The 25,442-nt window shown below is 41.3% G+C and overlaps 1 protein-coding gene across 7 annotated transcripts in view; it reads left to right on the top strand.

Annotated features, from left to right (window-relative positions):
• The window catches only part of LOC139226793 (BAR/IMD domain-containing adapter protein 2-like), a 112,108-nt gene that overhangs the window by 66,228 nt on the left and 20,438 nt on the right, over positions 1-25,442 (top strand). For all 7 annotated transcript variants that reach the window (XM_070857810.1, XM_070857812.1, XM_070857814.1 and 4 more), the window contains 2 exons: positions 19,782-19,934; positions 24,892-25,143. In XM_070857810.1, the coding sequence (XP_070713911.1) occupies positions 19,782-19,934; positions 24,892-25,143 (405 nt within the window). The remainder of the gene's footprint in view (positions 1-19,781; positions 19,935-24,891; positions 25,144-25,442) is intronic.

Raw genomic sequence — 25,442 nt, forward strand, 5'->3', positions numbered from 1 at the left:
TGGCAAATGATACTTAAACGGTTGACGGTGGATAAGCAATGGCAAACATTTAAAGATCACATGGATGAACTTCAGCAATTGTACATCCCTGTCTGGAGTAAAAATAAAACTGGGGAGGTGGCTCAACCATGGCTAACGAGGGAAATTAAGGAAAGTGTTTAAAGCCAAGGAAGAGGCACATAAATTGGCTAGAAAAAGCAACAAACCTGAGGACTGGGAGAAATTTAGAATTCAACAGAGGGGGACTAAGGGTTTAATTAAGAGGAGGAAAATAGAGTTTGAGAGGAAGCTTGCAAGGAACATAAAAACTGACTGCAAAAGCTTCTATAAATATGTGAAAAGAAAAAGATTAGTGAAGACAAACGTAGGTTCCTTGCAGTCTGATTCAGGTGAATTTATAATAGGGAACAAAGAAACGACAGACCAATTGAACCAATATTTCGGTTCTGTCTTCATGAAGGAAGACACAAATAACCTTCCAAATATGCTAGGGGACAGTGGGTCTAGAGAGGAGGAGGAACTGAAGGATATCCTTATTAGGTGGGAAATTGTGTTATGGAAATTGATGGGATTGAAAGCTAATGAATCCCCGGAGCCTGATAGTCTGCATCCCAGAGTACTTAAGGAAGTGGCCCTAGAAATAGTGGATGCATTGGTGATCATTTTCCAACAGTCTATCGACTCTGGATCAGTTCCTATGGACTGGAGGGTAGCTAATGTAACACCACTTTTTAAAAAAGGAGGGAGAGAGAAAATGGGTAATTATAGACTGGTTAGCCTGACATCAGTAGTGGGGAAAATGTTGGAATCAATCATTAAGGATGAAATAGCAGCACATTTGGAAAGCAGTAACAGGATTTATGAAAGGGAAATCATGCTTGACGAATCTTCTGGAATTTTTTGAGGATGTAACTAGCAGAGTGGACAAGGGAGAACCAATGGATGTGTATTTGGACTTTCAAAAGGCTTTTGACAAGGTCTCGCACACGAAATTAGTGTGCAAAATCAAAGCGCATGGTATTGGGGGTAATGTACTAGCGTGGATAGAGAACTGGTTGGCAAACAGGAAGCAGAGAGTCGGGATAAACGGGTCCTTTTCAGAATAGCAGACAGTGACTAGTGGAGTGCCGCAGGGCTCAGTGCTGGGACCCCAGCTCTTTACAATATACATTAATGATTTAGATGAAGGAATAGAGTGTAATATCTCCAAGTTTGCGGATGACACTAAACTGGGTGGCGGTGTGAGCTGTGAGGAGGACGCTAAGAGGCTGCAGGGTGACTTGGATAGGTTAGGTGAGTGGGCAAATGCATGGCAGATGCAGTATAATGTGGATAAATGTGAGGTTATCCATTTTGAGGGCAAAAACACGAAGGCAGAATATTATCTTAATGGGTGCAGATTAGGAAAAGGGGAGGTGCAACGAGACCTGGGTGTCATGGTTCATCAGTCACAAAGTGGGCATACAGGTAAAGTAGGCAAATGGTATGTTGGCCTTCATAACTAGGGGATTTGAATATAGGAGCAGGGAGGTCTTAATGCAGTTATACAGGGCCTTAGTGAGGCCTCACCTGGAATATTGTGTTCAGTTTTAGTCTCCTAGTCTGAGGAAGGACATTCTTGCTATTGAGGGAGTGCAGCGAAGGTTCACCAGGCTGATTCCAGGGATGGCTGGGCTGTCATATGAGGAGCGACTGGATCAACTGAGCCTTTAATTCACTGGAGTTTAGAAGGATGTGAGGGGATCTCATAGAAATATATAAGATTCTGACGGGACTGGACAGGTTAGATTCGGGAAGAATGTTCCCGATGTTGGGGAAGTCCAGAACCAGGAGACAGTCTTGGGATAAGGGGTAGGCTATTTAGGACTGAGATGAGGAGAAATTTCTTCACTCAGAGTTGTAAACCTATGGAATTCCCTGCTGCAGAGTGTTGTTGATGCCAGTTCATTGGATATATTCAAGAGGGAGTTAGATATGGCCCTTACGGTTAAGGGGATCAAGGGATATGGAGAGAAAGCAGGAAAGGGGTACTGAAGGAATGATCAGCCATGATCTTATTGAATGGCGGTGCAGGCTCGAAGAGCCAAATGGCCTACTCCTGCACCTATTTTCTATGTTCCTCTGAGATCAGTGCGATAATGAGAAACGATATTGGCTCAAAAGAGCAAGATGTTGAATCAGTTTGGGTGGAGATAAGGAATAATAAGGGGAAAAAGTCACTGCTGGGCATAGTCTATAGGCCCCCTAAAAATAGCTACACTGTTGGACGGAGTATAAATCAAGAAATAATGGAGGTTTGTAAAAAATGAACGGCAATAATCATGGGCGATTTTAACCTTCATATTGATTGGACAAATCAAATTGGCCAGGGTAGCCTTGAAGAGTTCATAGAGTGCATCCGGGATAGTTTCCTTGAACAGTATGTTGCGCAACCAAGCAGGGAACAGGCTATCTTTAGATATGGTCCTGTGTAATGAGACAGGATTAATAAACTATCTCCTAATAAAGGATCCTCTTGGAATGAGTGACCATAGCATGGTTGAATTTCAAATTTAGTTGGAGGTTGAGAAAGTTGGATCTCGCACCATGTCCTAAGCTTAAATAAAGGATATTACAGAGGTATGAAGGCAGAATTGGCTGAAGTGGACTGGGAAAATCGAGTAAAGTTGATGAGCAGTGGTGGACATTTAAGGAGATATTTCATAACACTCAACATAAATATATTCCAATGAGAAAGAAGGACTGTAAGAGAAGGGATAACCATCTGTGGCTAACTAAGGAAATAAAGGAGGGTATCAAATTGAACACAACGGCATACAAAGTGGCCAAAACTAGTGGGAGACCAGAGGATTGGATAATGTTTAAAAGCCAACAAAGGACGACTAAAAAAAAATAAGGAAAGGGAAGATAGATTATGAAAGTAAACTAGCACGACATATAAAAACAGATGGTAAGCGTTTCTACAAGTATATAAAAAGGAAAAGAGTGGCTAAAGTAAATGTAGGTCCCTTAGAAGATGAGACGGGACAATTAATAATAGGGAACTGGGAAATGGCAGAGACGTTAAACACATTTTGTATCGGTCTTAGCGGTAGAAAACACTAAAAAGATCCCAATAGTGAATAATCAAGGGACTATAGGGAGGGAGGAACTTAATACTATCACTAATTAAGGAGTACTCAATAAAATAATGGGACTAAAGGTTGACAAGTCCTGATGGCTTGCACCCTAGGGTCTTAGAAACATAGAAAATAGGTGCAGGAGTAGGCCATTCGGCCCTTCTAGCCTGCACTGCCATTCAATGAGTTCATGGCTGAACATTCAACTTCAGTACCCCATTCCTGCTTTCTCGCCATACCCCTTGATCCCCCTAGTAGTAAGGACCTCATCTAACTCCTTTTTGAATATATTTAGTGAATTGGCCTCAACAACTTTCTGTGGTAGAGAATTCCACAGGTTCACCACTCTCTGGGTGAAGAAGTTCCTCCGCATCTCGGTCCTAAATGGCTTACCCCTTATCCTTAGACTGTGACCTCTGGTTCTGGACTTCCCCAACATTGGGAACATTTTTCCTGCATCTAACCTGTCTAACCCCGTCAGAATTTTAAATATTTCTATGAGGTCCCCTCTCTTAAAAGAAGTGGCTGCAGAGAGAATGGATGCGTTGGTTGTAATTTACCAAAATTCCTTGGATTCTGGGAAGGTCCCAGCGGATTGGAAAACAGCAAATGTTACGCCTCCCCTTTTTTGAAAAAAAAAGGAGGCAGACAAAGCAGGAAACTATAGGCCAGTTAGCCTAACATCTATAGTTGGGAAAATGCTGGAGTCCATTATTAAGGAAGTAGTAGCAGGACATTTGGAAAAGCATAGTTCAATCAAGCCGAGTCAACATGGTTTTATGCAAGGGAAATCATGTTTGACAAATTTGCTGGAGTTCTTTGAGGATGTAACAAGCAGGGTGGATAAGGGGAACCAGTGGATGTGGTGTATTTGGATTTCCAGAAGGCATTTGATAAGGTGCCACATACAAGGTTACTGCACAAGATGAAAGTTCATGGAGTTGGGGGTAATATATTAGCATGGATAATGGATTGGCAAATAGGTAATTTTCCGGTTGGCATACAGTAACTAGTGGAGTGCTGCAGGGATCGGTGCTGGGGCCTCAACTATTTGCAATCTATATTAATGACTTGGATGAAGGGACCGAGTGTAATGTAGCCAAGTTTGCTGAAGATACAAAGATGGGTGGGAAAGCAAATTGTGAGGAGGGGACACAAAATCTGCAAAGGGATATAGACAAGCTAACTGAGTGGGCAAAAAGTTGGCAGATGGAATATAATGTCGGAAAATGTGAGTTTATTCACTTTGGCAGAAAGAATAGAAAAGCAAATTATTTTTTAAATGGAGAAAAATTGCAAAGTGCTGCAATACAGAGGGACCTGGGTGTCCTTGTGCATGAAACACAAAAAGTTAGTATGCAGGTACAACAAATAATCAGGAAGGCAAGTGGAATGTTGGCCTTTATTGCAAGGGGGATACAGTATAAAAGCAGAGAAGTCCTGCTACAACTGTACAGGGTATTGGTGAGGCTACACCTAAAGTACAGCCTACAGTTTTGGTCTCCGTATTTAAGAAAGGATATACTTGCATTGGAGGCAGTTCAGAGAAGGTTTACTAGGTTGATTCTGGAGATGAGGGGGTTGACTTATGAAGACGGGTTGGGCCTGTACTCATTGGAGTTCAGAAGAATGAGGTGTGATCTTATCGAAACATAAGAAAATGAGGGGGCTTGACGAGGTGGATTCAGTGAGGATATTTCCACTCATAGGAGAAACTAGAACTAGGGGGCATAGTCTCAGAATAAGGGCCCACCCATTTAAAACTGAGTTAAGGAGGAATTTCTCCTCTCGGTTGTAAATCTGTGGAATTCTCTGCCCCAAAGAGCTGTGGAGACTGGGTCATTGAATATATTTAAGGTGTACATAGACAGATTTTTAAGTGATAAGGGGATAAGGGGTTATGGGGAGCGGGCAGGGAAGTGGAGCTGAGTCCATGATCAGATCAGCCATGATTTTATTGAATGGCGGAGCAGGCTCAAGGGGTCAAATGGCCTACTCCTGCTCCTATTTCTTAGTTCTTATTCGGCCCGTCAATTCCGTGCTGGCTCTCTGCAAGGGCACTCCCCTGCCCTTTCCCCATAGCCCTGAAAATTATTTTCTCTCAGGTACTTATCCAATTCCCTTTTGAAAGCCACAATTAAATCTGCCTCCACCACCCTTTCAGGCAGTGCATTCCAGATCCTAACTACTTGCTGCGTAAAAACGTTTTTTCTTATGTCTTCTTTGATTCTTTTGCCAATCACCTTAAACCTGAGTTCTATGGTTCTCTAACCTTCCACCAATGGGAACCCAATGTTGGCCTCCAGCAAGGATTTCAACCTTCCAGGAGTGTCCTGGAGTCACCAGGAATAAAACCTGAATCTGGACACTGCTGTGAGCAGTTTGGGAGAAAAATCATATGGGCCTTAGTGTTTTTTCACTTTCATTGTATACTTTTGTTTATTAGTTATAAAATTATTGGAGATGGGGAAAAGGCTGTCTGACAATCAAGTCAGACCACCTACTATCTTGGAAAAATACAATTGTGTGGTGATCTGGGTGAACATCTATATTGATAAATCTAAGTTTATAACCTTATATGCACTTGTGAATATATTTTCTCAATTTACTTTCTTCCAAAGCAGTTTCAGCCACCGATGCGATTTTTCACCCAGTCAGATGTTGATTTAAAAAAAAAACCCATAAGAATTAAATAAATGTAGCTAAAATTGTTAAGCTTACCCCTAAAACTAATAGTTTAATGTTAGAAATACCTGCAATGAATTTCCCCACAAAAATCAGTCCTAGGAGTTGGAAATCCTCAGAACCCAAAGATTGGGTGAAATTTCCAACTTTGGGAAGATTAAACCATTATTTGCATCTTGAACATCTTTTCTAAAGTGATAGATAAAAAGTATTACATATATTGCATATTTTAGCATCTGTATCATGTCCCAGCAAAGACCCCTGGATAATAATCGAGTAGAAACCCTGGCTGATTTTATTTTCCCCTCTCTAGCCTAGGGATGCTGTGGCCAGTTGTAGTGCTGCCAATCATGCACTGGCTGTGATTAGTTAACTCAAGGGATGGAAACAGAAATCTCCGTGGTCTGTACAACTTACTAATAAAACACTAATTAATTGACCAGTTGAATCACTAAAGGGACACGACGCTTGTTTCTTACGTGGCTTCACATTAGAGTAGGAATGATGAGAGCCTGGTTTTCTCTCGCAAAGTTTTCATACTGATTGCTGATGGCAATCTCATGAAGAAATTATATGTCCCATATAAAGTGATGATTGCTCCTGAAAAATATCTGTGATATATCTGAAGATGAGTTTTTTAAAATCCAGAATAGAGATGTAAATTGTGGTTAAACATATGGCTGTAGCAGCTTTGATTCCTGTTAGTTGCTTTGGACTATTCGAATCATTTGAGAACTCAATATATTAAATTTTAATGAATGCCATGCATACATATTTTCTCATTGTAAAATCCCATATTCTTGGCACGTAGCAATACGCTGATTTATGTACAATTCCACTGAACAGCACAAAGGCGACACAGTAGGAGTAGCAAGATGTTTTTTCTTTCTCTGGTACTTGGCTTGCATGAAGACTTGCTCTATAATTAGAGTCATTGCATTTTTAAGATTAACTTTTCTGTGGAATCATTCAAACAGTGTGTGGGTCCTATTAACATTTAGAATTCACAAATCTAAATCTTTAGTCTTCCAAAAATATGTATTTTCCAACAACAACATGCATTTATATAGCGCCTTTAGCGTAGTAAAATGTTTCTAGGTACTTCACAAAGCGTTATCAAAATTGTTTTGACATACTGAGCCACATAAGGAGGGATTAGGACAGGTGACCAAAAGCTTGGTCAAAGAGGTAGGTTTTAAGGTGTGGCTTAAAAGAGGAAAGAGCGAGAGAGGTGGAAAGGTTTAGGGAGTTAATTCCAGAGATTAGGGCCTAGGCTGCTGAAGGCACAGCTACTAATGGTCGAGTGATTAAAATTGGGGATGCGCAAGAGACCAGAATTGGAGGAGCGTAGAGACCTCGAAGGGTTGTGGGGCTGGAAGATGTTAGAGATGGGGAGGAGCAAGGCCATGGAGGGATTTTTGAAAACGAGGATGAGACTTTTTAAAATTGAGGCGTTGCCAGACTGGGAACCAATGCAAGTCAACGATCAGAGGTGATGGGTGAACAGGACTTGATGCAAGTTAAGATACGGAGAGTTTTGGATGAGCAAGTTTATGGCGAGTGGAAGATGGGAGGCTGGCCAAGAGAGCACTGGAATAGTCAAGTAACAAAGATATGAGGGTTTTACTAGTTGTGGTTACCTCGGTGAAAGATAAATGCTTTCATTTGTTTCTGTAACATTTGCTACTATTTTTTGACCTCTTAGAATCAGACATAGACTTGAGTTTTGATGGAAAGAAAAGCTGCTTAACCTGGTCATTTACTCTCATGGTACCTACTGTGTAAAATATATCATGAAATTTAGACTTTTCTGCTTTTTTAAAAAAAAAAGTGATATGAGCTGCTCATGCATTTTGAAGCTGTTAGAAACATTGAAAATAGGTGCATGAGTTGGCCATTCAGCCCTTCGAGCCTGCACCACCATTCAATATGATCATGCAACTTCAGTACCCCATTCCTGCTTTCTCTCCATACCCCTTGATCCCTTTAGCCGTAAGGACCACATCTAACTCACTTTTGAATATATCTAACGAACTGGCCTCAACAACTTTCTGTGGCAGAGAATTCCACAGGTTCACAATTCTCTGAAGAAGTTTCTCTTCATCTAGGTCCTAAATGGCTTACCCCTTAGACTGTAACCCCTGGTTCTGGACTTCCCCAACATCGGGAACATTCTTCCTGCATCTAACCTGTCCAATCCTCAGAATTTTATGTTTCTATGAGATCCCCTCTCATTCATCATCATCATCATCTTTGTGTTCTTTCTGTTTCCTGTCCATGCAACCAGAGGATTATATCTAGTAAGGTCCACAAGTTAACATTTTTCATCAGCCTAGGACTTCATTTTTTGTACTACTGTTGCGTGAAAGTCCTTATAAAATGGTCACATTTTTGTTTACTATAGTTGCCCCTTTTAAGAAGCAAACCAATTCCAGCACCATACAGTGAGATAGACCAGAAATGAGTTTAGAGAAACGAGCAATAAGTGGGCATTTGAGAGAAATGAAATGCAGTAATGTGGGACTCCTTACTTGCCAAACTAAATTTATTTTGTGTGCCTGATGCCATGGAGACATAACCATACTAAACACTTCAGCCCAATGTGCTGTTGCTGTGACGTGTTAATGAGAATCCTTGTGGCTCTGAGATGTGTTATCGCACCACTTGCAGGCCCACATTAGCTGTGCACAAATTAGCTTATTGCAATTTATAGTCCCAAAGGATTTGAGGTTGTGTGCTTTGAACTCCGGAACGCTGTGTGCTGATACTCCACTGTTCTTAGAATCACAAGGCAGGCACTGGCTCTTCTTCAGTAGAATAATAACTTGCCTCAACATGCCTCATTTTTATGTGTGCTTAAATTATGACCCCTCCTCACAGTCTTCACCTCATCCGATGACTGCAGTCTATTTTAAATGAGCTGGTTAGACATTTTTTGACGAACTCCAAACTGATATTGAGTGGAGAAAAGCAGAAACTGAGGTACAACAAAAATCTAATGACTATTACATTTAATTGTTATCTAGTATAATATTTAACTTGCTGCTTTATGTTGGCCTTTAAAGCAATGTCCATGCCAGAAAATGAGGGAGATGACCCCATTTGGTGACTGCTGTTGTCTTTAAAAAAAAATGTTAAATTGCATTCCATTCACCTTTTGTTTATTGGGCATTGAAGATATCTTGGAAAACCAATTAGTGCATACAGCTGTCAATATCCACAAACTCATCAGGTTTTGTGGGGTGTACAGTGCTGTAAAATATGACTATCACCGATTGGCATTTTAACATTGGAGATTTTGTGTAATGTGATGGGTAACATTTGAATGAGCATTGGTGTACAGTTGAAACTGAAATTCATCAAAGAAATTTTAATTGTGACTTGTTTTGCAGTAGATAAGCTTGGTAGCCCCTGAAAATGAGACAATTCCCCACTTATCACTGCTCCTTCCTTGGCCAAGAGCACATGCAAGCGATCTATTTCCAGACTCTGGCTAGTGCTGCAGTTGCACCAGAGTGATGTTGATTCACAATACAATTGATATGTTGACATTGGTGGTGGTTCTACCATATAGAATACCACTAACGCAAGTGTTGTATGTTGGGGATATTCTGTCCCCAGTTTGACACTAAAATGGCTGATACAGGTTGGACCTCTCTGGTCCAGCACCCTCGGGACCTTACCAGTACCTCTGTGTGTGTGTGTGTGTGTGCGCGCGCGTGCTGGCAGCCTGTGGGCGGCTCCCTCAGCACCTGCGCACACACTCACTGACAGCCGCTCCAGCCAATCGCCGAACACACTCACTGATTGACAACCGCTCCAGCCAATTGAAACTTTTTTTCAATAAACCCTCTTCTCATTCAGGCCAAATGAATGCGAACCACGGATGTTTCCGGACCAGAGAGAACCAACCTGTACTCTCAGTATAGTCTTTTTCAGATCTCCAAAACTATACCCTTAAGCTAACCAAATTGATTTCAAAACTTTCTAACATAACTTTTTTTTTAAGTGACTAATATGAAGGGTAGTTCTGCCCCCCCCCCCATGTTCTTTGTCAAGCAAGACCGCCAACCACAATGTGAGTCATACACTGCCTCCAATTACACGCAGTGTATCAGCAGTGCTTTGAGAGCTGTCATAACATTTTAAATCTGTTAAATGCTCTATGTAGGTGTGCTGTTTCTATGGATAATAGAAGTGAATGTTCCAAGAGTAAGAATTGGGCTTACAATGCAAGACTTGCTCTAGGATTCCCTTGTTAGAGGGTTATAGTCTGTCAAATCTTGACAGTATGAACAAAATGACTGTTGTATGTTTTTATTATTGTTTTCTTTACAAATACAGTATAAATGGATTTCGATAGAATTAATGTGACAAATTGAATCGAATGTGAATGAGACTATGAAATGACTGAAAGATGTTCTTCAAATTAAAATTGCCAGTGACTCAGGTTTATTTTCCAGCATATATTCAATTTTCATGTGCTTCAAGCATTTTACTATTGGTTCAAATTGTAAAATCTTGCTTTCGTACAAGGATTCCATTTGCACCTTGTATAGTTTTATCGACTTACACTGCCACATTCACTGACCCGTGTATCTTCATACCAAAGTCCCTTTATTCCTCTGGTCCATTTAAAATCTTACTATTTAAGGTGCGTTTCCTTTCCCTGTTCTTGCTTCCAAAATGTATTATTTTATATTTCTGTATCTTTTAGACCCATTGCATCTTCCACCTATGTACCTTTCCTGCTGACCTGTGTATGCACTGGATACTTTCACAGTCCTTGCCACAATTTGTAAACCCCCACCCCCCCAAAAAAAAAATTGGCATCAGCAACACATTTTGATATTGTTCCCTCAGTTCCCAAGTCCAAATTATTTCTGTATGTTGCTTTTATTTATTATGCATTATGTCCACTATGAATCATAACTCACTACATCTTTCCAGTTGGAAAAGCTTCCCTACATACACTTTGTTTTCTGACCCTGAACCATCTCTCACTGACCATATTGCATTTTCATTATATGTGCCATTATCTTTGCAATAAGTCATTTAGAAAGAATTTAAATTTATATAGCATCTTTCATGACCTCAGCAGCACATCCCAAAGTGCTTTGCAGTCAATGAAGTACTTTAGGAATGTAGTCACTGTAGGGATGTCATTATTTTTATATTATACTATGCTAATCTCTTATGCAGTACTTTATTAAAAGTGTTCTGCAGATCCTACTGAACCACACCCATTGCACATCTATCCTTTGTTATTTCTTCAAAGAATTCTTAAAAGCTACATAGCATTTTCCAGTTGATGGGGCAGGTTATCTACCTCCCTAAGATTGGGAGATCACTGCAGTGGAATTCATGGATGTGAACCTGTATCATGACACTGCATGCGACAGCACACTGGAGCACCAATCCAACATCACTTGCCTACCATTTAATGAAGCTTCAGAATATTGAGTATTTAATCCAAGTGGGTTCATGTACAGTACGAGTATTTTTGTGACCAATGGTTACATTTGCGAAGATGCTGTAAATGGATTTTCTGTTTCTCTATTTATATTCTAGCTAATGATGGGGTATGCAAAATCAAAAGGATGGTATTTATTTTGAGTTCAGTGCAAAGCACAGAACAAGGTCATTGTTATTCCAGTTACCTTGTAAACCACACACTAGTTATTTCTCACTTATCTGTCCAGATGGATGTCACCTTTTTTTGTAAAATGTTTTGCTTCTTGCATCTTAATATTCATTAAAAGTATATTACTTTGCACTGCAGATTTATGTTGCATTGTAATAAGGTGTCTATACTAGATTAATCAAATCTGCTATTTCGCATTGTGGATGGGTTTGAGTGCTTTCCAGAATTACTACATTGTATCAAAAAATGGCAGTTTCACCTGAACGTTAAAGCTGTCTAGCCAATTGTTGAGATACCACTCCAAATTTGACAGCTGCTTCTGAGGAATTGGCATTTGAACAGTCAGAAGAGAGTGCAGTGTGGCCTGTTATTTTTGTGCTAGTGAGAGAGCAGCATAAAATTGCATTGTAGTCGTCTTATCTGACTAATGTTATTTTCAACACACTCCAGCACACATCTTTGTCGTATTGTTGAAACTGAAAAATAGGGATAATTAGTGCAAGACCATGTTAAATATAGCAACTGCTGCAAATGAATGCCGATGTTTGGGTGGGGCGAGGGAATTGGATATTCTCTGAATTTACGTCACCATGGATTTGGATCAGTGCCCCCGTCTTGCTGTCCTGCACAGATCTCTGCTATAAGTGCACAGGCACAATCTGAACAAGCATTAATTTGTACTTCTGCACAACTTTTTCACTGCATAATGTTGCACCTCCCTTTCATATTCCTTTTATTTTCTTCATTATCCCCCTCGATCGATCTCTCTCTCTCTCTCTCTCTCTCTCTCTCTCTCTCTCTCTCTCTCTCTCTTTCCCCCCCCCCCCCCCCCAATCGATCGCTCTCTCTCTCTCTCTTCCCCCCTCGATCGATCGTTCGCTCTCTCTCTCTCTCTCTCTCTCTCTCCCCCCGATCTCTCTCTCTCTCCCCCCTTGATCTCTCTCTCTCTCTCTCTCTCTCTCTCTCTCTCTCTCTCTTCCCCCCCCCCCCCCCCCGATGGATCGCTTGCGCTCTCCCCCCCCCCTCCTCGATGGATCGCTTGCGCGCTCTCCCCCCCCCCCCCCCTCGATGGATCGCTTGCGCTCTCTTTCTCCCCCCCCCCCCCGATGGATCGCTTGCGCTCTCTCCCCCCCCCCCCCCCCTCGATGGATCGCTTGCGCTCTCTCTCCCCCCCCCCCCCCCGATGGATCGCTTGCGCTCTCTCTCTCCCCCCCCCCCTCCCCTCGATGGATCGCTTGCGCTCTCTCTCCCCCCCCCCCTCGATGGATCGCTTGCGCTCTCTTCCCCCCCCCCCCCCCCCTCGATGGATCGCTTGCGCTCTCTCCCCCCCCCCCCCTCGATGGATCGCGCTCGCCCTCTTTCTCCCCCCCCCCCCCCCCCCCCCCCGATGGATCGCTTGCTCTCTCTCTCTCTCTCCTCCCCCCCCCCCCCCCCCCCCCCCGATGGATTGCTTGGGCTCTCGCCCTCTTCTCTCTCCCCCCCCCCCCCCCTCGATGGATCGCGCTCGCCCTCCCCCCCCCCCCCCCCCCCGATGGATCGCTTGCGCTCTCGCCCTCTTCTCTCTTCCCCCCCCCCCCCCCCCTCGATGGATCGCGCTCGCCCTCTCCTCCTCTCTTCCCCCCCCCCCCCCCGATGGATCGATCGCCCTATCTCTTTCCCCCCCCCCCCCCCGATGGATCGCTCGCGCTCTTCCGCCCCGCGGCCCCCCCCCCCCCGATGGATCGCTCGCCCTCTCTCCTCCTCCTCCCCCTCGATGGATCGCTCGCCCTCTCTTTTCCCCCACCCCCTCAAGGTGCTGTGTCTTGCTGATGTATAGTTTCATGTGTGGTCAGAGCCCTACTATACCCAAGTAGTCATTCATTATATGCAAGACTTGACTGCGATTGTTGGCAGGTTTTTCAGATTGTGTTGGGCGGCACAGCCAAGCCTGATTCTGTCCACGCATGCGCACATACTGATGGTTTATTTTCATTTCCTTTCGTAGTCGAGAGGCATTATGGCCAACTGTACCTTTTCTGATACTGGTTCCCCAAAATATAGAATCACTCAGCCTTGGATACCTCCCTCCATGCCACCTCTTTCACGTACAGGGGAGCCCTCCGTCCTGGTGTCCCTAGTAGGCTGTCTCATCTCTACTCCACCTCATCAAGGAGGGCCCACATGACCTCATCTCTGAAGTTCGTGGCCCTTTTCTTCACTTATTCTTCACTCTGACATATTGGATTGTTTATATTGAGTTCCTTAAAGTTTCGGGGCAGAAATTTGCGCAGGGCCAGTTAACGCTGTCAGCCGGTGCTACCAGAGCGTTAATACGTTAATGCCCTTACTGCTGCTCCAGCTCAGCACAGATTTGCATATGCTTAATTTGCATGCTAATTATTAGCTGCGCCTTTTCTGATGTGTGATCAGTGGGGAATTCACACTGACAGTTTAAAACTGCATTATTTTTATCCAACATCCAACACTTGCTGACCTAAGAAATTGCTCCTCTTAAGTGTAAACTCTCGACTGGAAGTCGTAATCTCATCCTTCATGTGTTAGAAGTTTGATTGAGGACATAAAGTTTGCAATAAATTTAGATTGAACTTAGCAGTGCTTTCAAAAATCAGCGCGTTTTAAAAAAATTATTTGTCATTCAGGTTGCAAAGGAATTTTCCAGAGGCTGAATGGGGATGATACTGATTACTTTTCACACTGTTTTAAGATTTTTCCAATCGCCTCTAACTAAACCAGTAATTAAAACCTGAAAAGGTATAGGGAAAGATCATATATAGTTTTTCAGAAAGTTCATTAAAGCAGCTGTTGCTGACTATACAGTTGAAAAAAAATGTGCTTATCTCTTCACCCCCGGGGTTACTGAGTCGATGGGATTAGACAGTAATTGGGGAAGGGAATTGGCCACTGACTTGCCTGTCTGTTGCAACCAAAATACCTTGCGGTACCAGGCGCCCAATGACACACACACACATTTAGATAATGGCCTAACATATTACAATTAAAATACTGGTACAAAGAGTACCCTCCTGAGCAGAGGGGCAGCATTACACCAGCGCAGATGCTAATTGCTTATATGAAGTGAGAGCAGAGTTTGAATATGAAATATTAGTATACAGTAACTGTCCCTGATGGACAATGAGTCACAGAATGTCTGCTGTAGTCCTAGTGTCCTTGGGAGCATATTTTACATTTTCTTTTGTAACGTTATTAATTTTGGTGGCATGTTGAGCAACTGATAATATAACCATTGTGCCAGCCTGGAGTTACTGTAGGTTTGGTTTAACTGCTCATAGTATCCATAAGCCTTCACTCAATAAGTAATGCTGTTCCCAACTATGAAAATAATTTCTGGTATGACCTATTTCCTGTAGCTATAGCAACAGCCCATCATATTTGTATTGGAATACAGTAGTGAGTCATGGAAAATGACATTTCCATGCAATAATTGAAGATCAACTCGTACATTTCAAGATAAAAATACCACTTACATTTTCTGTGTAGGTAAAAATGCAGTGCCCTTCAGAGCAAAGGTATAGGGTTGTTATGAGTGCAAATGAGCATGCTTGATGAGAGTTCTGCTTGTTTTGGCACATTTTAGTCAGGGTATTACAATGCTGATGATTGCAGATATCTTCATTTAATACTTGTTTGCATAACCTGTTTGTGTTAATTTCTTCTCTGTAGTTATGCCCAGCTTCCTTGTGAATCCATCCTGTAGCATTGTTTGCAGGGTGCGGCTTTATCCGTCCTGCCCACTATTTAACTGTTTCAGCTCCAGATTTCCAAGTGTACCTTCATTGGGTTCAAAGCTGATGACTTGCTCAACTATTTTTTTTTGTTGAAACCTGAGTAAAGTAGTTTAAATCTTGGGGTACGTCTTTGATCATAGCAAGATTAGTCTTTGATCACTGAAAGCCAAAAGCACTTTAATTAACATCAGGAAAACACTTTGGTTTAAAATCTAAATCCACAGCTTGCTTTTGTTCAGTGCCAAATCCCAAATGAACTTAATCTCTTCGAGGCCTCGACTTAACTACATACTTCCAAGTCATAATCCTTCCTCCACAGTACATGACCGAGGGATGTACTATTGTGGTGACGTACTTTATTATTTTTCCATTTGTAAATTCATCTGTTTGATATATTGAGTTTACTTTCATCCAATGAAAGTTCAAAAGAATAATTTTGTCTTGCCAATACTACTTTGGTAAATATTAATCTTAATCAAGACTAGAGTAGTGCTGGCTTTTTCTTCACTACTCTATTTTAATACAGCACTGACTTTCATCACATTTCTTTTTACTCTGTGGTACTTAAAAAAAAAAACTTAATTCAGGAAATAATGTCCTGGATTTTGAGGTGAACTGTCAGTGTTTGCCGTCATTACCCCTCTGAAACTGACCGTAACTTAAGAATTTAGCACATGCGCATCTAAATGCGGAAATCACTGCTCCGACACTTGCTGCGTTGTGGATCCCTGCTGCTGCTCCATTGTCCAGCAGTCAGTGGAATTGATGAAAACTTGAGCTTTACTGCACTAATGTCGCTGTTAAACAGCCCATTAAATGTTGAACCTTGTTGGAATAGGTGTAACTGGGGTTTTAACAGCATGTTGACTGCTAAACAACCGTTCTGCCCTGAATAACTAATTTTTATATTTGGTGAATATCAAATTTCTCAATTATGATTTAAATTTTTTTTTAAAGTTTGGTCATGATATTCCAGCTTCTACCTTAACCGCATGTGTATGTCCCAATCTTTATTTCACTAACATTTTTAATGTGTTTTTCATTTCCTGGTTTTTGTGCTCTCAGAATTCTTCAATGTGATTGGCTACTTAGACAGCTTGATAATGTCACTGCTGAATTGCGCTTGGAATCCCCTATTGACAGAGCTACAATCAATTGTGAGATCTCTGGGCAGCTTGCATCGAGGTCAGCGGCGATCGCTGTCACATCGCCGCTGACTGCAAATTACGGGGCTATAGCTTTAGCCTCCCCATCACCTCCTGTACATAACATAAGAAATAGGAGTAGGCCATAGGGCCCCTCGAGCCTGCTCTGCCATTCAATAAGATCATGGCTGATCTGATCTGATCACTGACTCAGCTCCACTTCCCTGCCCACTCCCCATAACCCCTTATTCCCTTTATCGTTTAAGAAACTGTCAATTTCTGTCTTAAATTTATTCAATGTCCCAGCTTCCACAGCTCTGAGGCAGTGAATTCCACAGATTTACAACCCTCTGAGAAGAAATTTCTCCTCATCACTCTTTTAAATGGGCGGCCCCTTATTCTAAGATCGTGCCCTCTAGTTCTAATCTCCTCCATCAGTGGAAACATCCTCTCTGCATCCACCTTGTCAAGCCCCCTCATAATCTTATACGTTTTGATAAGATCACCTCTCATTCTTCTGAATTCTGATGCGTAGAGGCCCAACCTACTCAACCTTTTCTCATGTTGTCACATTACTAAAGTTAATGGTCTTGGTATTGGAGAATGGAACAGTTATACTTTTTGACATGTCTGTATTGGTATTGAACAGTCCCATGTTGTATAGAGCACGGTTAGGTGAACAGTAAATTTCTCTTTACTCGGTCATTACCTGCTATACTGATGTTTTATTTCTGATATCATCCATCCTAGTGGATACTAAGTGAGATTTCATTTTTCCTGTTAATTTCTACTATATTTGGGTAGTTTTATAGACTACACATTTTCCAGTAAACTGGATTTAGACTTTTTCAAGTTTATTTCGCTTTGGTCTTTGAAGCCAGCAAAGAAAGATAATTTTTCCTGCATTAAGAGACTAGTTTTAGATTTAGCTCTCAGAAATGAGAAGACACTGTTCTTGGACTCGTAAACCTTAACTGCTTTCATTTCCTTCCTTGTCCAGACATTTTGAAAGCTTTAAATGTTCCTTTTATGTAAAGTTAGTTGGCATTGCACCAGAGAGAATCTTTTTTTTTTTATGATCAATTTATTTTTATTCTAAACTCAAGATTCATATTTGGCCACAAGCCAGCCAACTTATTCCAACAAAAATTGATAGATCCTTGGTGTAGCTGTTTTAATAAACAACTAAACATCTAATATATTATAATTAAAAACCTAAAATGCTGGTAATACTCAGCAGGTCAGGCAGCATCCGTGAAGAAAGAGAAACCGAGTTAACATTTCGGGTCGATGGCCTTCCATCAGAATTAATATTATATCTAATATTATGATGCATATTAAAGTAATTTTAATCTTTTGCCACTCATATAAATACTTTTTGGTCAATAAATATACAAATTATACCTAGCTTCATATATCCTCACCTAACAGTCTAGTCTTGACTCTATAGTATAGTATTAGACAGTCCCTCGTGTTGAGAATGATCTGCTTCTACATCCAAAAAGGATGAGTTCACAGGTTTCAAATGAGGAACCTGACATTCCAGGTCCCGAACTATATCTTGAAAGGTGGCAGATGCCTATACGTGAATTCTTTTAACGTAGCGTGACCATGGCGCACCAGCCACCACAAGTTTGCATTCAATGTACCTTTTATTTTTATCATTTTGAAAGTCTAAAATAAAATTCAGTACATTTAACTGGATTTGACATTTGCATTTCATTACCGTTTAAACTATTACAAGAAGGCTTGTTCTCTATTTCAAGAACCAGGATTGAAAGCATAGAGTTAAACAATGAATATAGACAGTAATTTTGATGAACATGTTTCTGGAGGATCTTAAGGCTGATGAAGAACCTAATGGAGTTGTGCAGTTAAGCTGAAGTCAGTTCTGTTAATTTAGAGGATTGCAGTTATTGGATTAGTTTGATAAATCCGATGGAAATGTCAGAAATAAGCATACTAGATCAAGCCAGCTATTGGTGTTGTGTATTTCAAAAAGTTCAATTTTTCACACCTATTGAATGTTCTAACCATCAAACCACAACTAGCAGTAAATACATTGGAGGGAAATTCAAATCACGATCTCTCTGAATTTCAAGGCAAGATACTGCAGCAGGCACCATTATTGGCTTGGGCACCTTTGTTGTTTGGCACGCCTGCCTGAAACGTGCATTAGGCTCCTTAATGCAAATCAGGCCCCCTAGCCAATTATTGGACCCTCAATGGGAAATTGGGATACACACAGGCTGAGCTTGTGCTACACAGGCTGAGCTTGCGCTATGCATGCTCCGTCTACTTGTTGAGCAGCCTAACCAGCTATCCTTTAAAAGACTGTTGGAGGCCTCTCAGTAAAAGGCACAGTATATTTTCTGTTCTTTTTGTGGGCACAGAAAAAGCAGGCATTTGAGGCCCGCCCAGGGATCAAATCTGATTTCTCTGCAATTATCTCCTCACATCATTGGAACGTTAATGCCACTGAACAGCATGTTTGAAGTGCCAATGCTTAATCAACTTGTGTGGAGGGAGGATGAGGAATGTTTTATTAAAGTTTACATAACTTTTTACCTTTTTTATTAAAGATATATTACTTTTAACACAATGTCTGTTGCCACTCCTGTTTCTCAATTCGGCTATGTATTCACACTCCCACATTAATGAGAACATGTCCATGAGCGGGTAGAACAAATAGCCAGTTCCAGCACTCCTATCCTGTGGTACTTCATGTGAAGTATTAGTGATTATTTGTTTTAATAACTGATTTATTAAAAATGTAACTTTGCTACTGTAGTACGGACTGGTCACATTCCATTTTCTCATTACTTTTTTTAATGTTTGTTTTGGTAAATATTTTGTAATCCATCTTGGTATATATGCATTGCCTTATTTTGACAGTATATGATCTGTGACAAAAGTTTGACGACGTGGTGTGCAATTAACATAGACAGGAGAAGGACAAGTAATTTGTGCTGTAATTTAGTACATTTTTCAGGAAGAGCGGGCATCGTCATAAAGCGTTGATTCATCCTTTTTACTGAGTTTATTAGTCTTCACCCAAACATTTTACGCAGTATTTTAACTCTGTATAGAAAATGCATACTATACTAACAATCCAGAAGTTGTGAATTTAAATCCCACTGTAGCAAGTTGTGAATTGAATTCAATAAATCTTAGTGGCCCAGCATCAGAAAAAAAATTGCCATGAGAACTGTTGGATTGTCTCGAGCGGGGATTTTACTTTTGAGTGAAACTCTGTATTCTGAAGTTTTTAGGTGTCAAAGTTGAACTGTTGAACAAAGTATGTAAACAATTAAATATGAAATATTACCTACATGATTTTGCTCTCTACACTCACGTTAACCCGATGGCGTAACCATATCCAGTCGTTCTAACTAGAATTGTTTTTATTTTATTTTATTTCCTCTCCTCCTAATTTCTGCAGTATGTGGAGACAATAAGCAAAAAGCAGTCTGATCTGGAAAGCTACGTCGGAACTGGTTACAAAACGGCATTGAGTGAGGAACGTAGGCGGTACTGCTTTCTGGTCGAACGGCAGTGTGCAGTTGCCAAGAATAACATGGTGTACCACAGCAGGGTAAGTAATTTGCTAATCCTTTCAAATTTAGTTAATCTAAACCACAACATTGCAACTGTTCAAAAATGTTCAGAGAGAAATAAACAGGTAAGTATTTTAAAATATATATATATATATGTATTGTTCCATGCTTCTCCTCCTCAACTAAAGGTGATAATTTGTCCTACAGATGCCACTCAATTATTTGCTCACACAATTGACCATTCTTCATATAAACTCTGTAATGTGTCAGCAGGGAGACATCACAGCTGAGCTTGATTTCTGTCCTCAACCGATGTCTGTCCAATCACACCAATCCTGCAGTTGGGAGCAGGAATTCTGGGTTATTTATATTTCCTCTTTTGCCCTTGGTGAGGCTGAGAACAATTGTCATGTCCTACTGTCATCCTGGATGGGATCAGCTAACTGAGCAGAGACCAAGGTGCAAATTTGGGTACTTCCTGATCTGTATTGCTCAGTACCACACAATGTTCCACAGTCATGATGTTTAAAGTTACCTTGCTATTAAAAGCTTTGGTGCCTCAAATAATTGTGAGCTGTTTTAGTTGCAGTCGTACACACCCATATCCGATGAATAACACCACAGTAGATTTTTGTATTGGATATCCTGAAGAAAAATGTGACTCCATTTCTTTTCATTAGCTTCCTCTCCTAGGTTGCTGAAAGTGTAGTAACTTGTAATTTTAGTTACCTTGCTTTATCCTTGCCAATTTCCTCATTGTCCTTGCCTCTTAAGGTGTACAGTTCTGTGGAAGCCAGTGGTTCTTCACTACTTCACCCAAGTGGCAAATGTTAATGTCGGCACCTTGATGAGTGTCAGCAGGATACTTGAGCCTGAAGGGTATGGCAGTCAATTCTGATTCTGTCCTCACCTGATCACATACACACGCGCTTTTTGCGTGAGTTTATTGGACAGTGATCAGGAGCAAGGGCCCTGGCTGTTTTTCACACCTGAGGCATGCAGGGGCCCATTGTAGCATCTGTACCACCGTTGAGTTGCAATGGCCTAACTCTGTAAAGATCCAAAGATGGAATCTTGTAACATTCCAAGTGAGTGGCTGAGCCATCAAGGAAACTGATTTTGTTACAACAACAACTTGTATTTATATAGCGACTTTAACGTAGTAAAAGGCCCCAAGGCGCTTCACAGGAGGATTGTAAAACAAAATTTGATACTGAAACATAGAAACATAGAAAATAGATGCAGGAGTAGGCCCTTTGAGCCTGCACCACCATTCAATATTATCATGGCTGATCATGCAACTTCAGTACCCTAAGCCTGCCTTCTCTCCATACTCCTTGATCCCTTTTGCTGTAAGGGCCACATCTAACTCCCTTTTGAATATATCTAATGAACTGGCCTCAACAACTTTCTGTGGTAGAGAATTCCACAGGTTCACAATTCTGAGTGAAGAAGTTTCTCCTCATCTTGGTCCTAAAAGGTGTACCCCTTATCCTTAGACTGAGACACCTGGTTCTGGACTTTCCCAACATTGGGAACATTCTTCCTGCATCTAACCTGTCCAATCCTGTCAGAATTTTATGTTTCTATGAGATCCCCCCCCCTCATTCATCTAAATTCCAGTGAAATATAAGCCTATCCAGTCTTTCTTCATATGTCAGTCCTGCCATTGCGGGAATCAGTCTGGTGAACCTTCGCTGCACTCCCTCAATAGCTATAATGTCCTTCCTCAGATTAGGAGACCAAAACTGTGTACACTATTCAAGGTGTGGCCTCACCAAGGCCCTGTACAACTGCAGTAAGACCTCCCTGCTCTTAAAGTCACATCCTCTCGCATGAAGGCCAACATGCCATTTGCTGCCTTCACTGCCTGCTGTGTACCTGCATGCCAACTTTCAATGATTGATGTACCATGACACCCAGGTCTCGTTGTACCTCCCCTTTTCCTAATCTGTCACCATTCAGATGATATTCTGCCTTCCTGTTTTTGCCACCAAAGTGGATAACTTCACATTTATCTACATTACACTGCATCTGTCATGTATTTGCCCACTCACCTAACCTGTCCAAGTCACCCTGCAGCCTCTTGGCATCCTCCTCACAGCTCACACTGCCACCCAGCTTAGTGTCATCTGCAAACTTGGAGATATTACATTCAATTCCTTCGTCTAAATCATTAATGTATATTGTAAATAGCTGAGATCCCAGCACTGAATCTTGCGGTATGCCACTAGTCACTGCCTGCCATTCTGAAAAGGACCCGTTTATTCCTACTCTTTGCTTCCTGTCTGCCAACAGTTCTCTATCCACGTCAAAACATTACTCCTCAATACCATGTGCTTTAATTTTGCACACTAATCTCTTGTGTGGGACCTTGTCAAAAGCCTTTTGAAAGTCCAAATACACCATATCCACTGGTTCTCCCTTATCCACTCTACTAGTTACATCCTCAAAAAATTCCAGAAGATTTGTCGAGCATGATTTCCCTTTCATAAATCCATGCTGACTTGGACCGATCCTGTCACTGCTTTCCAAAAGTGCTGCTATTACATCTTTAATAATTGATTCCAACATTTTCCCCACTACCGATGTCAGGCTAACCGGTCTATAATTCCCTGTTTTCTCTCTCCCTCCTTTTTTTTAAAAAGTGGGGTTACATTAGCTACCCTCCAATCCATAGGAACTGATCCAGAGACTATAGAATGTTGAAAAATGACTACCAATAATGCATCCACTATTTCTAGGGCCATTTCCTTAAGTACTCTGGGATGCAGACTATCCGGCCCTGGGGGTTTATCAGCCTACAATTCCCTGAACACAGTTTCCTGACTAATAAGGATTTCCTTCATGTCATGTATCTTACATTATTATATATAACTGTATCCTAACATGCTATACATGACTAATAAGATATGACCTGTAACCACCAGCATACCTTACCACCAGGGGTGCACTTGCAAGAGATAGGTATATAAGGACAGGTCTCAGGCAAGTGCAGCATTCCAGAGCTGTGAAATAAAGGTGCAGGTCCAGAGTGACCTTGACTTCACTACATGCCTCGTGTGAATCTGTACTGAGGGGACAGGACTTTACACTTCAGTTCCTCCTTGCTAGACCCTCGGACCCCTAGTCTTTCTGGAAGGTTATTTGTGTCTTCCTTAGTGAAGTCAGAACCAAAGTATTTTTTCAGTTGGTCTGCCATTTCTTTGTTCCCCATTATAAATTCACCTGATTCTGACTGCAGGGGACCTACATTTGTCTTCACTAATCTTTTTCTCCTCACATATCTATCGAAGCTTTTGCAGTCAGTTTTTATGTTCCCTGCAAGCTTACTCTCATACACTCTTTTCCTCCTCCTAATTAAACCCTTAGTCCTCCTCTGCTGAATTCTGAATTTCTCCCAGTCCTCAGGTTTGCTGCTTTTACTGGCCAATTTATATGCCTCATTCTTGGATTTAACACTATCCCTAATTTCCCTTGTTAGCCACGGTTGAGCCACCTTTCCTGTTTTATTTTAATGCCAGACAGGGATGTACAATTGTTGTAATTCATCCATGTGATCTTTTAAATGTTTGCCATTGCCTATTCACCGTCAGCCCTTTATTATTCGCCAGTCTATCTTATCCAATTCACGTCTCATACCATCGAAGTTACCTTTAAGTTCAGGACCCTAGTCTCAATGAACTGTCACTCCATCTTAATGATGAATTCCACCATATTATGGTCACTCTTCCCCCAAGGGACCTCGCACAACAAGATTGCTAATTAATCCTTTCTCATTACATAACACCCAGTCTAGGATGGCTATCTCTCTAGTTGGTTCCTCGACATATTGGTCTAGAAAACCATCCGTTATACACTCCAGGAAATCCTCCTCCATCGTATTGCTACCAGTTTGGTTAGCCCAATCTATGTAGATTAAAGTCACCCATGATAACTGCTGTATCTTTATTGCACGCATCCCTAATTTCCTGTTTGATGCCATCCCCAACTTCACTACTACTGTTTGGTGGTCTGTACACAACTCCCACTAGCGTTTTCTGCCCTTTGGTGTTCCGCAGCTCTACCCATACAGATTCCATGTCATCCAAGCTAATGTCCTTCCTTACTATTGTGTTAATTTCTCTTTAACTTGCAATACTACTCCACCTCCTTTTTCTTTCTGTCTATCCTTCCTGAATATTGAATACCCTTGGATGTTGAGTTCCCAACCTTGGTCACCCTGGAGCCATGTCTCCGTAATCCCAATTACATCATATTACGAGCCTCGTAAGGAGAAATTAAGGCAGATGACCAAAAGCTTGATCAAAGAGGTAGGTTTTAAGGAGCATCTTAAAGAAGAGAGAGGCAGAGAGGTTTAGGAAAGGAATTCCAACGCTTAGGGCCTTGGCAGCTGAATTAGGCAAGCAAAAGCTCCATATTGTTAAGACTATATAGTAAAGAGCAATTTTGTTTAACGTACCATTCGTGGAACTGTGTTTGTTTTATTTGTTTGAATAGATTTGGCACGTTGACTGAAATTACCCTAGCAATTAGGTAAGTTTACAGGACATCTGCTTTGTGCACCTTGTATTAAAAAGGGTTGCATCTTCAAAGCTGTAAGTCTCAAGTGCTTGGGCAATTGGAGATCATTCAGCTGACTCCATATGTCTGCGAAGCACAGTACAGAGTCAGTAGCTGTGCACAAAGGGAGGCTGTGGGAAATTAAGGCAATCAAATTTTGCAGAAACACTGATGGGAGTTATACCATTGAAATACAATCAGATTTAAATTTTACTTTTTTCTCCACCTTTTTCCTCAATTTTTAATATTCATGTCAAATTGTGTGAATTTTCTTCACCTTTAAATTTTTGTCATAGAAGCAGAAATTTACAGCACAGCAGGAGGCCATTTGGTCCCTCTAGTCTCCTCCAAAATCGACTAAATTAAGACCCTTAAAGTGTTCTACTCTGTGGATTCATCTGAAGTAATCACTCAATTGTTTTTCATTTACAGGGCAAGGATATGGTAACACAGAAGCTTCCTGGCTGGCAACAGTCCTGTAGCGATCCATCCAAAATTCCTGACCGTGCAATGACATTGGTGCAGCAGCTGTCTTCAGGCAGTGGAGGAACCCTCGTCTCTGAGCCCGTTGCTACCACCAAATCAGGGCTGATTATATCCGACCCCATTCCTGGTGCTAAACCTCTACCCGTACCACCGGAACTTGCACCCTTTGTTGGTGGAGGTGGATTGGGTCATGGGTCTGTAAGTATCGCTGAGTTTGTCAATGTTTTAGTCTTCAAAGTCTCTTATTTGAAATGGTTTTCTTTTTTTTTAAAAGCTGAAAATTTTACTCCATTTTTATGCATGGACAAATTTTTTGAGTGCTATAAATGTTTCTCTGCTCGAGGGCTGCCCTGTTCTGCCTGCCATAGTCCAAATTGTTTATTTTACTAGTTTTCAACTACACTGCAACTTGTGCTAATGTGTCATTGTTCCTGGGGGGGGGGGGGGGAAATGACTCTCATCTAGTCAACAAGATGTTCATGTTGAAGCAGATATGA

This window comes from Pristiophorus japonicus, chromosome 16 (genome assembly GCF_044704955.1).
Source record: "Pristiophorus japonicus isolate sPriJap1 chromosome 16, sPriJap1.hap1, whole genome shotgun sequence".
Lineage (NCBI taxonomy): Eukaryota > Metazoa > Chordata > Chondrichthyes > Pristiophoridae > Pristiophorus > Pristiophorus japonicus.